Source organism: Python bivittatus, unplaced genomic scaffold (genome assembly GCF_059951505.1).
Source record: "Python bivittatus isolate LINGU-HERP-01145 unplaced genomic scaffold, Pbiv_v1 ctg000700_np1212, whole genome shotgun sequence".
Taxonomy (NCBI): domain Eukaryota; kingdom Metazoa; phylum Chordata; class Lepidosauria; order Squamata; family Pythonidae; genus Python; species Python bivittatus.
The window spans coordinates 74,136,476-74,155,211 of record NW_028277098.1 but is presented as its reverse complement, the minus strand read 5'-3'; the positions used below and the strand labels follow the sequence as shown (position 1 = coordinate 74,155,211).

Sequence of the window (18,736 nt, the reverse complement as noted above, 5' to 3'; positions counted from 1 at the left end):
CTGGACAGAATCATCCTTTCGGATTTCATAGTACGCTGGCATATAAAGAGACTGTTGTTGCCAGGCCTGCAATTTTTCAGCTGCACACAAACCATGCATTCTGTTTCAGTTAGCATGAATCTGTTACTCTGATAACGATAAGAGACTATTTTGTTCATCTAACGTGGCCTTGCTTCTCCTTATATTCAGAGCCCTATCTGTCAGGTAAAATAATTCTTTTTCCACTCAGTGGTGAAAATAAGAATGAAGTGAACAGGATGTAAAGAAGGGTGGAAATGCTACTACACATGTCTTTTTAAAGCAGCATGCTTTCTCTACATTCATGAAAAAGCCTTGCTGCAAATTAATTCCCTTATCATAATTTAATGAATGAAAGTAAAAATGCATATTTAAGTCTCCACATGCTTTTTATGTTGCTTGTGACTGTTCTTCATGCAGCAGAGCAAGCATACAAACCCCTCCAAATGTTGAAGTGTAACATCTCTCACTATTGGCTTTGTTGATGGGCTACTGTGAACTGTAGATTTACAGTATCTCAAAGACGAGAAATTCTCCATTCTTAGAGTAGAGGAGGAAGAGAAATAGAATGTATATTCTAGCCAAAGCTGACTTGACACATACATGAGGAATTTAATGTTTGCATTAGGAATTTAAACAAAGCTGATTTAAGCCTTGCATATAAAATTGCCCTACATCTCCGTTGCTGACCTTCACCAAGATATGTTATTGAGAAAATCATCTAATGCCAAAAGCTAGACAGTAACTCTTGCCTTCAAAGAATGAAGGACTTGAAAAAGATAAGGAGGAATGGATATAAGGCTCATTCCCTCCATTCATGCGTGACGGAGCCTAAACTATGATAGTACCCAACCTTGTCTTAAGACAATAAAAGAAGTTAACAAAACAACAGGGTACGCTCAAGGCGAATGTCAGAGTTATCTTTGTTAATGTCAGTTGAAGATTTTGATTACTTAGTGCAGACGTTCATGGTCAAAGATTGCCATACCTCCAAGAAATCACTGCCTTCATTTTGTAAGATTTTCCCCTGCCGCCAATGCTTCAGAAACCACTTGAGCTTCATAAAAAGAAGCAGGAAATTCTGCTTGAACTGTTGGGATTCTTGTACCAGAAGATTTTTCTCCTGGCTCCAGAACTTCTGTTCCAGCCTCCTCTGAAGGTTCAGGCTCTGCAGCTCAAATTCTCTTCTCAGGAGGGCCTTCTGGTGATCATCCTTCAGCTGATGAAGTATGGGAAGAAATTGAGAACTTTATACAGAAAGAGGTATCAGCAAAGCCAGTACACATTAAACCAAAGCAACCAAGAATGTGGCCAAGAAAAAACTAATGTATGGAAGGCATGAATATTTTTTTCTCTTTCACTGGTGTTTGTTTTTTAAACATCTTTGAAATGCTTGGTATGGAAGACCAAAAAGGTTAAAAGCATATGGGAATAAAATATGGTGGGAGGAATTTCAACTAAGACCCATAAAAAATATTCTGGGCAATCTTCACGCACTCAAACCATCATGCATCTGGGTTCATGCATGCGCATACTCACACATTCTCTATCTAAACCTTCTGCTGATACTGCATACTGCACATGTTTTCACATTTCTCTCTGTAACAAGGAGTCACAGAATTCTGAGATGTTTATAATCATTACAGAAATTCTCATGAACTGTGCAGTTCATACCCAATGCCTAAATACTGGGTTATACAATGTGCATAGATGGCATATACATAAAAGCCTTGGTTACTGACAGACCTTCAAGGTAGGTGAGCTCAGGAAACAGACATCTCAAGAACTATTGGAACTCTGCTTTATTGTTACTGTATAGGGTATAAGAACAGAAATTTGAAAGCCTGACAGGGTTTCTCTCTTCCTCCCTCTTATACCAAAGACAGTCAAGACAGGGCAATCCTGAGTTTCTTCCTCACCCTCTCCTGTTTTTCTGAACTAAGTTCATGTCCTTGCAGCTGCTATATATCTTCTTCAAGGCTATCTCAGTATTTCTCTACAGTAATAGTTTTCATGAAATATTTCCATGAAGCATTGCTACAATGTTTTATATGCAATGTTTTGTTACAGGAAGCCATTAGAGTAGCTAGGAAAGCCAAGGAATAGCTGATTGCAAGAGAATTTAACATGCTGTAGTATTTCTTTTACTACTGCTTTACAGAGAAGAGCGAGTGGAACTGCAAGTTCCAGTCTGTACACTGTTCAGAGTAATGTTGGTTTGGGAGAAAGAAATAACCAAAAGTTTCAGGCATCAGCCCACCTTTTTTTAGAAGCATCCAGAGTTCATTCCACAAATTCTGCTTCCTAACAGAGAATCATCAAGTATTTACCAAGTAATATAGTTTAGATATAGTATCACTGTACGCTTGCTCTGTGCTGATCCAGGGCGATACATTTCCAAAATACAGAGATGCCAGCTGAAAGCATTTGCTTCTTTGTCAGCAGCCAGAGGGGGCAGAATAGAGTTATTTTGTGCTTTCATGCAACTGTGAAGTGGCTGAAGCAGCATTAAGGAAAAAGCTTGCACCACTGCCCTCTTATATGTTTGTTACAAGCTCTTCTTGCATCCCAGATGATGATTCCAAACAAATGTATTTATTATCACTAACCTGGCAGATTTTCTGTGTGAAGTTCTCTGCTTCTTCTTTCCTCAGCTGCCTTTCTTGGGAAAGTTGTTCCTGTAGGCCCCTCAAGCTCTCATTAGCTTCAGAAAGAACTAGTTGCAGTTCCTTGATCTGCAAGGACAGTTTAAAAGGCAACAGTCAGAGGAGGTATCATGACAAGCCCCAATATCTCTATTCTATTTGGGAGAAGACCCCCCCAAAAAGCTGTTTATGATATAGAGGAATCAATATTTGTCATTTTGTGTGTCTCTGTGCACAAATCTCCTACAACTTGTCCTTTGCAGCAAGGTGTCTTTGTGCGTATGCTTTAACGTAACAACCAATACGTACAAAAACTCTAGAAAGTAATGTGAAAGGAAGAATTCTGGAAAAATTAAGTCAGCAATGGCCCTATGGACATCAAAAAGGGCTCAGTCTATTGCATAGCCTAATCCTCCAACTAAAAACTTTCAAACTGTAATTTTGCTCAAGAAGCCAGCAAGTCTTCCTTCAAATCCTTTGTATTTTATACTTGAGTTTTCCTCAATATGGCTCTCCCAATGTGTTAGGCTGGCTCAAATCCCACGATCTGTAGCCATCGCAGCACCACAACCCATCCTATTTGATGGAAACCAGGTTGAGGGAAGCTGTTTTGTTATTATCTATCTATTCAACTTAATACACTGTTGATTACCGAGATCTCTGCATATGTTGGTCTCTACATATTCCAATCTGGCTCTTCCCAAAGATTTAGCAGAGCTAAAAATGAAAAGGTGGATGAACCAGGACCTTGATTTTATTTATTTTTTTCCACTTAACCTATATAAAATTAACTGATATTTTCCCAGCCAAGTAACTCTTCCCAGAGTCCCCAGCCAGCCATCCTTTCTTCCTTTGGGAACATGAGCACATACCTCAGACACATAAGAATCCTTCTCCTCTCGTTGGTATGACTTGTAGCTCCGGTCAAGTTCCATGTTGGCTTCTGAATTGATGGTGGCAGTGTTGCTGCTGCTGCTACTGCGATATAGATCAGAGGGCCTGCTCTCCCCGACATCCCAGTCTGGGGCCTCCCTAAAGTCACACTGCTGCATGCATGGGCAAGTTAATGAGAACAAACCAAAAGAATAGAAAAGAAAAGAAAGAACAGAAACAAAACAAATGGGTCTCAGGAACAATAAAGAGAGCTACAAGACAACAAAAAGGATGAAGAGGAAGAGGAGCTTCACTACTGTGGCAGAAGACAAAGTAGAAAATAAAAGGAGACACAAAATGAGCAGACACGTGGGCTGGATTGTTTGGGGAGGGGAAAAAGAGAGAGAGGGAAAAAATGTGCAAACACCAGTTATGGTGCCATGCAGTGCCAGGGGTGAGGGTGTGGCTAGCTGGAATAACAGAGGGGGCCAGTGCATGCACAAAAATAGAACTCTGAAAATTTGGAGTGTGCTTCAGGAGGTGGCAATCCAGTCATTCCCCCAAATTGTTTCCCATAACAGCAGAGGCCATTCATATCCAGCTTGAGACACTAGTTCCTGGTCAGCAGCCTACACTTTGTCTTGCTACACCAGGGTTCAGTCAGTAAGATTGAAAATTCTTTAAAAAGTAACTAGCTTAGCCAAGACACAACACACAATTTGTCTGCAGAGATGCAGTTTCAAGTTTACTTCCATCTCTCCATTCTAAACAGGGAAAGTGCACGCATTTGACAAATACTCACATTATATGTATCATATGGCAAACAAAGTTACCACAGTAAATTTCTCCAAAATTACTGTGTCAGTAATGTGTCAGTAATGTTTTCTCTCACTGAGTTGACTTTGGAGAATTACCTTGAATGGGTGCTATTTCAGGGCAAGTCTATCAATATGTGAAAATGATTTGGAAAGGTCACCACACATGATCGTGATTATCTGAAAAACATGTATATACGCCCATCTTATCAAATGTAATCCCCTTCTGGCAGGGCTATGATTTCACTTTTCTGCCCTACACATGAACTAGATTTCAGTCGAGGTTACAATATATTATGCATTTCTCTAGGCAATCCATCTCCTGCCCCATGCACACTCTGCTAAACCAGAGTCCTATCTTGTTAGTGGCCTCAGTTCCATGCAGTGAACTAGTTGTTAGTTTGTCATTTCACTCTGGGAAAGTAGAAAAAGGAAGTTACATTAACAGGGTCAGGTTCTGATTGGTTAAGGCAAGAGAAAACAGTACTGTACAGCAAATAAAGCAATAATAACTGCAAGGGAATCACTATCAACAACTCAGAAACCTCACCTGGAATTCAGCACCATGACTTTTTCGTAGAGCTTCTTTGGTGGAATCCTGGGAGCTGGAACTTGGTAGGGAATCCTGCTGATCTTTCAAACAGCCACTAATATGGTCCACTTTCTTCATAAAGGTGTTTAGCTCCTGTTGCAGGACTCCAAGCCGCATCAAAATAGCATTGATCAGCTTAGAGTCTGTAGTATTCTCATTGTCCATTGCCTCACTCAGCACTAGCTGTGCACAGTCATTGTCCATGCAAAGTTTGAGGCTAGAGGTAAAGCCATTGGCATCAGAAATCAGGACATCAATAGCTTTGCTGACAAGAGCAGCCTGGTCTCTGATGTCAAAGAGGGTCTCAAAGTCTTTAAATTTGAAAAGCTGGCTGGGGCTGCTTTCATGAGTTTTGCTGAAGCCGTTGCTAGGCACTCTCTCCTTTGCATCATTTTCTCCCCCAATGGGAATTTCTTTCCAAAGCGAGGTTGGGATGCACAGAGCAGAATCGCCAGCCTCAGCATCTGTTTCCAGCATGGGCCGGGTGGTGTGGCAGGAGGCAAGATCACAACGCTGCAAGTTGGAGAGTAGCACACGGTTCTCATACTGTAGCTTCTTAACTTTGCCACTGAGCTCACTGATTTGGACCTTGGCAGTGGCCAGCTCTTCTTGAGAAGTCTCGCTGATCACTGAACAGCTGTCCTCAGACAAAGTGATATCCAGGTCATGATCTGACTTGTACTTATTGAGTTCATTCATGAGGAGCTTATTCTGTTCTTCCAGCTCCATCAATGAACGCCTCAACAGGTCTGCTTCTTCCTCCACAAACTGCAAGTGCCGCCTGAGTTCTGCCACACTCTCCCCAGAGTCTCCATTGTTTGTCATGGAGAAAGCCAACTGGATATCTTGTCCCAAAAGGTCTTTATCTCCCTGCCCCTTCATGTCATCCATCTCTGCTCTCAATCCTCGATTTTCAACCTCAAGCTCCACTATTCTGCGGCTCAAGATATTGGCTTCTTCTTCAACAAGTTTCAAGTGGACCTTCAGTTCGGCTTCTCTGGAATGAGGTGAGTCAGCCAGCTCTTCTATGGAGAGAGAGCTTTCCAGGTCCCCATACAAGGACTGGTATTTTGTCAGCTCATCCTTCATACTATCATTCTCTTTGGCTAATTTGGTTAGTTTTTTACACATTAGAGCAGACTCCTCCTTAGCAAAATGCAACTGGCATTTGAGGTCTGCATTGTCTTCCTAGGGTTAAAAAAGAAATGGTGCAAGCATTACCAAAAGAAAATGACACTTTTGACAAGCCACTGAATACTACATAGATTACTGCTCTTTCATGGCAAGGAAATTAACACTGGTATGCAACCAACAGTTATTACATTTATATCCATATTACACTGAGAAGCCACAGTTGGGGTTGCTGCCTGAGAATTGGATGTTTTGGTAAAACCTAAACAGGATCAGATCCTCTTAGATAAGACTGTCAGTTTTATCTCCACTAAAATACAGTGGTACCTCGGGTCACGAACGCTTCTGTTCACGACCAATTTGGGTCACGAACAGCTCTGTTCACAAAATTTTGCCTCCGTTCACGAATGCCGGATCGGGTGACAAACAGGATCCGCGGCCATTTTCCCTCCCATGACACGTGGTCGTGGCTTCCTGTAGGGAGGGGGACTCTCCCTCCAAGCAATAACCGCCTCCCCACCCGCCTTCCTGTCCTCCACGCCAGAAGTCGCGTCAAGCAAGGTTAGCGTTCTCTCTCTTCGTGCTGTATTTTGTGTCATATTTTTGCGGTTTAAAAAAAAAAATACATATGGTTCAGAATGGATTAACCATAATTACACTGAACCTTATGGGGAAATTTGATTCGGGACGCGACCAAAATCGGGTCGCGACCAAATTCGGAGGGGTCAGAACGGATTAACCGTATTTACATTGAACCTTATGGGAAAATTGATTCGGGTCGCGACCAATTCGGGTCGCGACCAGAGTTGTGGAACGAATTAAGTTCGTGAACCGAGGTACCACTGTACACATCTTGCTATACCAGAGACTTACCATGTGCAACACATATTCAGTGGGTATACTTACCATGTAGTCCCCACAATATAATTTTTTTTCACCACACATAGATATTGAAAATCAACAAGGCCAAAGAACGAGAACTTAAATGCACAGAGCAGTCAAATCCATGCTGGCATTCAAGTAAATGCACATAGGTTCCTTGCTTTTCCCATAGTTATGTTGTAAGAAGGTTTAAATACTACATATCAATGACTGCTAAGCTAATTACATGTTCCATGATTCTCCTGCATGTTTAAATTTATGAAGGTGATCCTGGCAACAGAGCTGGGTGATCAAATTTCAGTTAAGTCAAAGAGGTACAGCTGATGATCACACCTTGATGGAGATACCTTATTATGTACTCTTCAATAAGCTCCTTGGAAGAAATCAAGGCTCATTGTTGTCTGTGATCATTTCCCTCACAGAAATAGAGTATGTATGAATGAATTTTCCTGTTTTGGGGAATCTATAGCGGCTTGGAAAAGAATGAAGTCAATTTTATAGTTGGGAGGTTTTTTTCCTGGCTCATTCCAAAACATAGTGACTAAGACACTGGTCTACACATTTCTAACTGTTGGATTTGTGTTTTGCTTTGTTTTTTTAACTCAGCTGTACTCTTACAGACTTTTACCCCATGGAGGTGGGGGAATATTAACCCAACACACTATACAGTTTGGAGTTGTCTTTGCTTTAACTCTTTGGGGCACTACAGGAATTTGATTTCATTTTCCCTTGAGGAATATTATCTCATAAAAAATGACTGTTAGACCGTTATAAAATTAGTTCATTTCCTGCCTACAAAACTCAGGGAACGAAAGCTCTAAGAAAACCCTCAGAAGAAAAGAATGTCTCCAGTAAGCACTCAAAACCTTCTTTCCAGATGTCCAATACAGTATGAGCATTCAGTTACAACTGACAGGCTTAATGTTGCATCAGCCACAATTGGAAAAAAGCAACTATTCTTCAGTCCTTAAAATGTGCTGCATTGTTGTATTATCATTACAAAAATTCTATTGCACCAGATTCAAACATAGCATAAATTGGCGGGGGGGAGGGGAATAGAAATTCACTAAAGACCAAAAAAATCCACTCTTCCTCTTATCCTTTAAAGCAACAAATAAGTATCTTGGAATTATGTGCATAGCCTACAAACTGTGTTCAATAGATGCCTCCATATCAGATCATTGCTTCCGGGACCTGATTTTTCAAATGCCCAGTATCTCTTTAAAGAGTTCAAGTATCAAGAAGAGTTCAGCAAAAAGACATATGAACACTGTTCTCAGTTTGGTGCTTTTTATTTATTTATTTGAATTTATTAGCCGCCCAATTCCTATAATGCAATGGTGAGGTATTATGTGCAACCCAAGCAACATTGGGATTGCTTAGCATGCAGAGTCGACATTGGCAGCCCTTTTAAGATGCATGCAGGAATGCCTATTCTATCAGTATGGTCCAGAAAGTACAATACGATTAAAAACTTAGACAATTTACATTAAAAAGCTCAGTAAAACTTTTTAAAGAGCCCAAACCTTCTGACTCATTCTGTTAGGGCAATACAACTGTCCTCCCTAATGTGGCACCCTCCAGATATATTGGATTTCTGTTTCTATATCCCCAGTTAGCATAATCTTTGGTAACTTAAGTCTAATATAGGTTATTCTAAAGCTATTGCTATCCCAGTCTGTTCCAGCCTACAAACAATTTCACATCTGTCTTCTCAGATTCTCTAGTCAAGACATGAGTATACAGTAATACAAAATTACATAACTGCCCCAAATCAGGAAGGTAGCTCAGTTTCAACAGAATTATATATGTTTTTGCAGCTATTGATCAAACAAAGGATTGCAAACAAAATATAACATCAATTCTGGCCTTAGGGAGAGAACATAAACTCAATTTAAAAATTAGCCCAGCTCAATACAATGGACTGGTATCTGTTCTAGTTCTCATTTTTCTCTGCCACCAAGCTATTTCCTTTGAATCACTGCATCTTTCTAGTGATGCAATTGTTAAGGAGGATTTGGACAATGTATTTCTGATATTACAGAGCTATTTAGGGTCAGTGAATGCCCTGCAGAGCATGTAAACATTAACACTAAAAGCATCAAACCTATATGCTATTAAAAGATATGGTCAGCCTGTTTTTATATAGGAAAAGCCTTGCAAAAGCAATGAAACAAAAGTATTATTGCCCTAAGATTTCAACATGAGTTTTGTTCCTTTGCATGCTAGTACCAGCTGTATCAACAGCATATAGGTGATATACTTTTCACTTGTTAGCAAGTGAAAATTATTTACAGGGCATGTTGCAGCTCGTAAATATTGCTTGTTGAAGCAGATGGTCATGCTACAACATTAGTAAATGTATGCCTGTGCCTATATTATACCAGGTCCCTACAACATATACTTTTTGCTTGGGCAATAACAGCTAAGTTGGCACTTGGTGGAATTTCCACTCCAAATATTTGTTGCATTCAGTCAACAAATTTCCTTGACTCTGCTTATCAGAGTTCAGATTTACCAGAGGTGCCAATGATGAAACATGTCATTGAACTGCAAGATGAAGATGAAAATAAGTATATTAGAATGCCACCCTCAAATACAAATAAAGCAATTTCAGTTTTTTTCCAATGAAAATCAATCCAGCTTTAAAGTTAAGTACACACTGCAAATTACACTGCAGAAGGATATCAATTGTTAGAACTGTTGTACCTGGACAGATGATTTCTTGTCTGTCTTCCCTACAGAACGTGATCCTCTTTTCTTTAAAGAATTCTGAAATAGAAGAGAACATTTTTTAAATAAAAATGGCAGCTGTGCACTGTTAACATCCACTGATCACCTAACCACTTTTTTTTCTATGACAATGTATATTTGCCCTGATCTCTAAAGCCCATAGCTTCCAGTGAGCTTCCCAGGGTTGAGTTTAATTTCCTCCAAGTTTTCAGAAGAGTATATTTTTCCACAAGAACTAGTGCATAACAATATACACCAGTGAGATTGACTAAATTCCTCAAATTCAGGGGGAATTGAAGTAAAATGACACAGATGAAATTGAGGTTTTTCTTGACTTTGTATGTTTCATTAGGAACCAGAGCAGTAATCTAGGAATGTAAAATAGGAAAAAGAAAATAGGAATTGGAAAAAAAATAGGAAGGCAGTAATGCCTTTTAGTTTACCTATTTATCAGCTAGATTTGTATCTCACCCTTCCTCAAGAGCTCAAGGCAGCTCACATCATATTATCCTGACAACTGCAACTCCATGAGATAGGTTGCCTGAGACACAGTGATTGGCCCAAAGCTGTCCAGGAATTTTCATAGCTGAGGTGGACTAGAACTTAATGCCTGTCCAACCCTGTATGCCACACTGATTCCATACCTCTCATTAACTATTATCAACCATATCAAATAGGATTTAATTCAAAACTAATTTTAGGAAATGTAGTTTAGTATTCAAGGTAGGAAACAAGCTGTGTGCGAATGGCATAATGCAGGAAAGGCAAAACTGTGATCACTAGCACTGCATACTAACTGAGGGAGAGGAAATTCCCTAATCATAATTAAAAATTCTCAAGGAAATCTCTCTGATCTAGGCTGGCTCAGGTCCTGCAAAGTGGCAAAAACAGAGCAATGTTTTTCGCTTCCTTGACAAAGGAGAAAAATAGCAACCACCTACTCTAAGAATTTACAAACCTTTATAGCTAAGGGGCATGTCTGACACTTAATGGGAGTAACGGAAATACAACCTACATAGACATTAATAGTAAACAAGCATTGTGGGAACAGTATGAAACCACTGATATATTAGGCCAGGGTTTTGTTATAAAGGGTTGGAATTCTTTGTAGCTTTTTCATCAAGGGATGTGCTTTCAGGTTACATGCATAAATAAATAAATAAATAAATAAATAAATAAATAAATAAATAAATAAATAACTGACTGACTGACTGACTGACTGACTGACTGACTGACTGACTGAACGGTACCTAAAAGATACTATTATTTTAATAATTTTGGCCACAAATTTACTGAAGCTTTTTCATCAAGGGATGTGCTTTCAGGTTACATGCATAAATAAATAAATAAATAAATAGATAGATAAATAGATAAATAGATAAATAGATAAATAAATAAAAATTTTGGCCACAAATTTACTGAAGACATATCTCTGCAAAGCTTAATCGAATACAGAGGTTTCAAACAAGCAAATTGTCACATCTCTATATTCTAAATCACTGGGCTCCCCAGTAGCCTCTCTTTCCATTTGTGTACTAAAGTGACATTTTCCAAGAATGTTATAATAATGTTATAATTCAAGCTATAAAAGACAAACAAGCCTCTTAAAGTTACATAAACCTAAAAGGGTCACCCTTTCTTTTCTGGAGCTCCTTATTAAACACATTTATCTGTACACAGAAATATGTTTAAAAAGAACCTGTCCTCACTGACAATTGGATAAGACAGCTTCTATTTTTTTCTCTTCTCATAAATGAAAAAAAATTAAAGACTTCTAAAGTAAAATGATGCTTAAGGTCTCCATCTTCCTAAGTGAGATGGGTGGTGATCAAATTTGAAATATAAATAAATTTGAAATATAAAATAAATAAGGATCGGCCATCAAGACAATTCAGTCTAGTTAACAACATGCATAATAGTTAACTATGATTAACTAGTTAATTAGGATTAAATAGGAATAGTTGTTGCCATTCCAGCAGAACTATGCTGTTGCAAAGCATCTCTTCAAAATTCCAGCAGAGTGTAGAACTTATACTGGGAAGAATTAAGCATTGAAGGCATCAGATTAAACCAGTTATGTTTACATTACAGAGTTTTACATTACAGAGTTATGAAAGCTAATGTTACCCCAAACCAAGCAAGTAGCAAAGGATTCTCTGCATTGTTATTCAGAATTAACAGTCCTCTGAAATTAAAATTAGATTAAGATGTGGCTTACATAAAGGCTAAGCAAGGCCTGCTATAAGACCTCTTGTTAGGGATGCTAGTAATATAAAACCACTAGAATACACAGCTCTGCTGCATCAGCTCAAAGGCCTATCTACTCCAGCCCTGTTTCCCACCACAGCCAACCAGAGAGCAGTGGAAGCTACAAGCAGGGAACAAACACAAAAGCCTCCTCCCAACTCACATGCCTCAACAACTGGCTACTGCCTCTAGTACTGGAAGTAATACGTAGCCAATAGCCATCATGACGAATGGCCCCTGGTAACCTTATCTTCCACAAGGTTGTCTAATTACAATAATGCAAGTTGGATTTATCAGTAGCCCTAGTGATAAAGAATGTTATGGTTTACCCTCCATGAAAAACATGGATGAATCTATCACCGTTCAGCTTCACTAGATAACTCAAGGTCATACCATTATTAAAAAAATAAAAAAAAATAAAAAAATCCCTTCTCCACTTCCAAAGTATGCCTTCTCTCTTGTCCCTCACACCTTACCTGCCTTTCTTCTAAACTAAAAAGCTCCAAGTAGCATAACCTTTCTTCACAGAAAAATTATCTAGGCCTGATCAGTAGCAAAAGAGGCTAAGTATTGTTTCTTACACGCTAGTATTTACTTATTTGCTACTTATGAAACAGTTGTGGGTTTTTTAGAATTTTTTTATCCCACCTTTATTATTTTTATAAATAATTCAAGGCAGCGAACATACATAACGTTCCTTCCTCCTCCTATTTTTCCTACAACAACAACCCTGTGAGGTGAGTTGGGCTAAGAGAGAGTGGTTAGCCCAAAGTCACCTGGACACTTTTTCATGCCTAAGGGGGAACTAGAACTCACAGTCTCCTCATTTCTAGCCTGAAGCCTTCACCACTAGACCAAACTGCCTCTTCACCTAATTCAGTCTGCTGAATTAGATGGCTCCTCAGACTTATGCAATAAGTCTTTTCATATATCTTATGGCACATAGTATACTGTGTCTGCTGCTCTAACTTTCCTATCAGTAATGACAGAAACAGAACATAAGGGTTAAAGGGACCCTTGGAGATCATCTGCTTCAACCTAATGCAGGAATCCATTATTACACAACAGATGGTCATCTAGATTCTGTTTAAATACTTCTAGCAAAGGAAAGTTCACATCTCCTGAGACAGTGTATACCCCCATCTTCTACATGACAGCCATACTGATACTTGAGGATAGACATGTCTTTCTACAGTCTTCTCTTCTCCAAGGCAAACATAACCATCACCCACACATTTCTGTCAAAGACTTTATAATCTTGATTACTTTCTTGTGGACATGCTTCAGTTTGTCAGTATACTTCCTAAAAATGAGGTACCCAGAACTGGATGCAATGTTCTAGGTGTAGTCTGACTAATACAAAACAAAGAAGAACAATAATTTATTGATATAGATGTTTGATATTTATTGATGCCACTTAGGATTGCATACAGCGTGCTTTTTTTTTTTTTGGCAGCTGTAACATATTGAGTGTTCACCAAGACACCCAAATCCTTCTTGTATGTACTTCTGCTTAATATGTATTAGTATTCTTACTGTTCTTAGTATTCCCCATTCTAAATTCATCCCTTTGCTTTTTTGTACCTAAAAAAAAGGATTTTGCATTTCTTCCTGTTGAAGTTAATTATGTTGTTTTCTGCCTATTGTTCCAACTAATCAAGATCATCTTGAATCCTGATGTGGTTCTCTCAGGTGTTTGCTATCCCCATCTTTATGCCATCTACACATTGGATAAATAGGAGATAAAAACCTGTGATTCTCCTCATCACCTATTACCACTGTATCATCTTCTCCAAGGATCAAGCACACCCCTTTTTTTTCTTCCTCTTACTACTGTAATGGGCAAAAAAGCCATTTTGATTACTTTGTTACCTTTGCAAGTCTAAGTTCTTTTTAGTCATTCTGCAGTATTAGATACTTGCTAGTATGCTTCCTTGCCAATTATACCCATCTTTAATTTCCTATACCTGGTCCTTTTAACTTTAGCTCAATGAAAAACTCCCTATGCATCAACAATGACTTCCTAAGCTGCCCTCATTTTTTCTTCTCATTGGAACGGTAATTATACTTTCAGTAGTTGAACTCTTCCATTATTACGGCCTCTCCTCCCTGAAAGTTCTGTAATCTGGTCTGGGGAATTATCCAGATCTTCTGCCTGACTTATCTATAACTTTACATAACAGAATGTGTGTGTGTTATATAATATATAACTAATAATGAGTGGGAGGGAGAAAGAAAGAGAATATAAAACTATGAACTGATTTATAATATCCCATAGATCTGGAGATATTCCATCTTTAACCTTGAATAGGGTAGCACTTCTCCATTTAAGAGTTGCACACAATCTGAGGGTCTTCCTGAACTCACAGCTCCTGCTCAATGAGCAGATGGCAGCTGTGGCCAGGAAGGCCTTTGTATAGCTTCATTTGGTGCACCAGTTGCACCCTTCCATAGATCAGGAGGCCTTTCAGACAGTCATTAATGCCCCAGTCACCTCATGGCTCAACTACTGCAATGTGCTCTGCATGAGAGTGCCCTTGAAGACCATCCACAAGCTTCAACTGGTCCAGAACAGGCAGTTATGAGCATGCCTCGGTATTCCCATGTGACACCCCTGCTTTGTGAGCTCCACTGGTTGCCAGTTTAATTCTGTATGTGATTCAAGATGCTGGTTATGACCTATAAAGCCCTACATGGTATAGCACCTGGTTATTTGAGGGACTACCTGTTTCCCATAATATCAGCCAGCCAGTTTGATCTGACAGAGTTGGCATGCTCTAGGTTCCTTTGATCAAGCAGTGCCATGTATTGGACCCAGGAATCGTATCTTCTCTGTTGCACTGCCTGCCCTCTGGAATGAGGTTCCCCATGAGATCTAGGTGGCTCCCACCTGATGGTGTTCCAGAGGTTTAAAAATCCAGCTTGTCTCTTCCACCTTCCAACACTTCCAGAAAGAGTTTAGTAAACTAAGCAGAAAGATACACATCAATAACTCATAACACAGGTCAGAATGATGTCCCTTGGATTCTGTTCTGTCTATATAAACTGTGCCAAAGATATTCACAAGCTGGTATTAAAGCTCCACAGCCAAGAATGCAGCTGTAAAATGAGAGCTGATGCCTGTGCCAAGGCATAGAGATCCAAGCCACTCCTATTAAGGACAAACCTATTGTTCAAAAGCCACACATTCTTAGAGTGGCTTGGAACACAGGCCAGCTAGCAGCCAGAGGATGGAGGCTAGCTAGTTTAGCACAAGTCCTTTCTGCAACAGTGAAGACATCCTTTTATTAGTTTAGCACTTCCAGTCCTCACAGTAATTTAGCTCATACTAGCACTCTCCACAATCTTGATGTGATCATGACTGTTGGACACAGGTCCCAGCCTCTCAACAATTCCAGTTCCCTTGTTCTTACTGTCTATAGCGTGTGTGGTGATGTGTGATGAATGATTAGAAAGCAAAAAAATCAAAGGATTTCCAGTAGTCAAGAAGTTATTGTTTATGCTCTCCAAAATTCACCTTTGTTTCTCCATGGGACTGCCAGAAGCTTTATTTATTTATTTATTATAGAATTATGCAAATTAATGTTAATCAGCTGAATGCAAAACACACTGCAGAGTAAACTTTGTCTTACAGTGGTATATGGATCAGAAGGACACAGAGTCCCCATTAATTTTCATCCCAGAATTTACTAAGTTCTATAGCCAGTAATTTAAGAAATTACAACATTTGTAATTTGACAAGAACAAGCTAAGGCTGTGCAAAACAAAAACTGGATTTTCTCCATGTTTACAGGGGTGACAAAAAGGGAAATGTCCCTTATGTGACCAGGATTACACTGCATGGTCAAAAGCCATCAACATCCAACAGATTGGATTTGCATTTTTTATAGTATCACTTTTTCTGTCCAGATCTTTTCAAAATATTTATGCTGCAATTTGTTCTTATCTGACAGGAAAAGCTAACAAATGTGATTGAATTTTACTACTATCATATTGAAACTACCAGGCATTCATACAAGATCTCTCTCTCTTTCTGCCTTAAGCATAGACAAGTCCTTCTGAATCTTTTGCTGCAAAACAAATTAAGCCACAGGTGCAAGAGGCCATAAGTGTGAAAATTAATTGGCCTTTTCACCATTTGTCCAATTATAAGAGATGCTTACTCCAGCTGGAGAATAATCAACCCATAATCCCTTAGCAGCAAGCTCTTCCCCAACTGCTTGGTTCACAACCTTCAAAGAACATTTTGTGTGAGTGTGTGTATACTGTATGTGCACAGCCTCCTGAGGGATTACTACCTTGATGTAGCGGAAAGCTCAGTAACTCCAAGGACCCCACAAGCAACCTAGTAGGAGCTTCTGTGTTGTCTCCCTTGTTGGTTAGGTCAAAACAGGAGGGGTGAAGCTAAGAATAATCATGGGGTATGAGGGCAGGTGAAGTTCTGCAAAGTATGCAGGAACCAACCTATCTAAACAATGGCAAACTTCTCTCTAGTTGCCCAGAAAATTATCTCTCTAGTTGCCCAGAAAATTATCTGGACATGGTTGTAATGTTTAGACAAGTTTGTTTACTAGGTCATTGAAAAAAACCAGATTGGAAGGTACTCTTCTAGTTACTGGAAGGAGTGTAAAACTTTGAGTATATCTAGAGGTGATGATGGTCAGCCCAAAGATGAACTAAGTCTGGTACTTGATGGTGCAAGTACTGAAAATGCAGCTCCTCACTTTACAAAAATATGTACATTTAGGATAATGTGAAGAACCTGAATCACAGGAAAATTTCTTGTTCCTTGCCAAACCTGCTTTAAGCAACATAAACACTGATACTATGGCTGGACCTCACCAGATAAACATTGGAATCAAATTAACTACATGACAGAATTTGAAAGTTGGATGGAAAATTGAAAAAATAGTCAGCCATACCATTTCCAGGTACAGAGTATGGAACAGACAATGAATTATGAGGATCAAATATAAGTGCTAAACTTATACAATTAAAAAGATGAGGTCTATCAGTAAGATCTGAACTGAAGATATACAACCAGAATGTAAGATCAATGTAACAGACATTGAACCCTGGCAAAAGAGAACCTATGCACTATGGGAAGAGATAAACGATATTGTGAAATCCAAGTGGAACAACATTCAAAATAATTTTAAGAGGAAAGATCCAGGTAGAAGCAATTGGAGATCAAAATGTGTACAATTTGAGACATGCAGATGACATCATTTCTTTGCTAACTGGGAATTAAATAAAAAAACGAAAAGTAAAAAATACAGGTTAATGTGAAATATTAAGAAGGCAAAGATAATGTCAACCAACACTTTTAATAAATACAGAGTTGATGACAAAAAACAAAGGTGGCAGATAGGATAGTTTTATTTTCTTGGGCTCATAAATAGTCAAAAATGGATAGTATGCTATAGAGAGATTAATCTGATGGGGGAGGAGAGGGAGACAACAAGATTAGACAAGATCAGGAAGAATAATCACAACAAATATCAGAACAATAGAACAATGTTTTTTCCGGAAATAATGGTAACACTGAATTGGAACATTTGAACTGGGGCATTGACATTGTCCAGCTCTCAGATCTGGACAATGAGACAGACAGACAGAAAGAAAATGGACAACTTAAATTACAAATTTAGAGAGTAAGAGTGACAATGGCTACAAGCAGAATCTCTCAATCAGTGTGAGGCCAAATAAAGGTTGGCTGCAATTAGCAACATAAATCTGAGTAGGTGATGGACTAGAAAAAATCATTATGCTTGGTAAATGAGGGAAGCAGATTAATAAAAAGATAATAAATAGGGAAGGTAGATGAGACCAAAGAGATTTACTGGAATGCCCTTGGAACACAAGTCAAGACAGTAAGTATTTGTTTATAAAATCACAGGAGTCAACCCTGACTCACTGGAACCTGACTAAAACTATGTTCACATGAACTAACCTACATATGGGTTAACAAATAGCTAAAAGTCAGAAACATACTTAAGAAGTATGCAAACACACAACAAGAGTTGAAGCTGGCCAACAGGCTATACACCCAAACTGAGAGATCTCTTGAGGGCTTTACTTCATAGTACTATCTAAGAAATGCAATTCACCCATGTTTGCACCCAGTAGTTTTGTAGGTACACTTGCTAGCTGCTGCTTCTTTTGTGACAATACCACAGCTTGGACTCCAGTCAAGAAAGGCAATGTATTTTATTAGTAGTTGTTTATCTTCAACATTGTTTTTTGTATCGTTATTGTGCAATTCCTATTTAAATAATCCGTCAAAGCTTATTCAACGAAATTTTTAAAAATGCATAAAGCAAAAAAAAACAAAAACAAAAAATTGCCAGAGGGGCAATATAAATACGTTTGCTGAATGGTGTGAATTCCCCAAGGGATGCCAGCTGGATTTCATAGGTTGCCATCACCCAAATATTTGTACTACCTACACTACTAAAAAATGCAAAACATTCAACACAGAAGGGGAAACACCGATCCAACCACCTGATCTTATGGAAGAAGTTTCCTTACCTGCTTTTTTTCAAACCATACAAACACTAAGTGGTATGGTTACAGAACTAAATAAATTAAAGGGCTCCATCAAATAAATGAATAAATGTCTATACATTTTTTTAAAAGTTACAAAAGACTCTAAATAAAGTAGACAAAGTAGACAAGTAGTCAAAGGTATGTCAATTTAATCTCATGCAGGATATCTTCATGCATGAACTGTGGGAAGAGGGTAGCCATACAGATTCTGTACATAAATAAATGAAATTAAAAAGGGAAATCACACAATC

The 18,736-nt window shown here is 38.8% G+C and overlaps 1 protein-coding gene across 1 annotated transcript in view; it reads right to left on the bottom strand.

Annotated features, from left to right (window-relative positions):
* The window catches only part of MTCL2 (microtubule crosslinking factor 2), an 89,571-nt gene that overhangs the window by 29,178 nt on the left and 41,657 nt on the right, over window positions 1–18,736 (bottom strand). The window contains exons 4-8 of the mRNA XM_007419879.4: window positions 9,666–9,728; window positions 4,902–6,131; window positions 3,536–3,709; window positions 2,628–2,753; window positions 1,007–1,237 (exon numbers count right to left, since the gene is read on the bottom strand). Coding sequence (XP_007419941.2) covers window positions 1,007–1,237; window positions 2,628–2,753; window positions 3,536–3,709; window positions 4,902–6,131; window positions 9,666–9,728 — 1,824 coding nt within the window. The remainder of the gene's footprint in view (window positions 1–1,006; window positions 1,238–2,627; window positions 2,754–3,535; window positions 3,710–4,901; window positions 6,132–9,665; window positions 9,729–18,736) is intronic.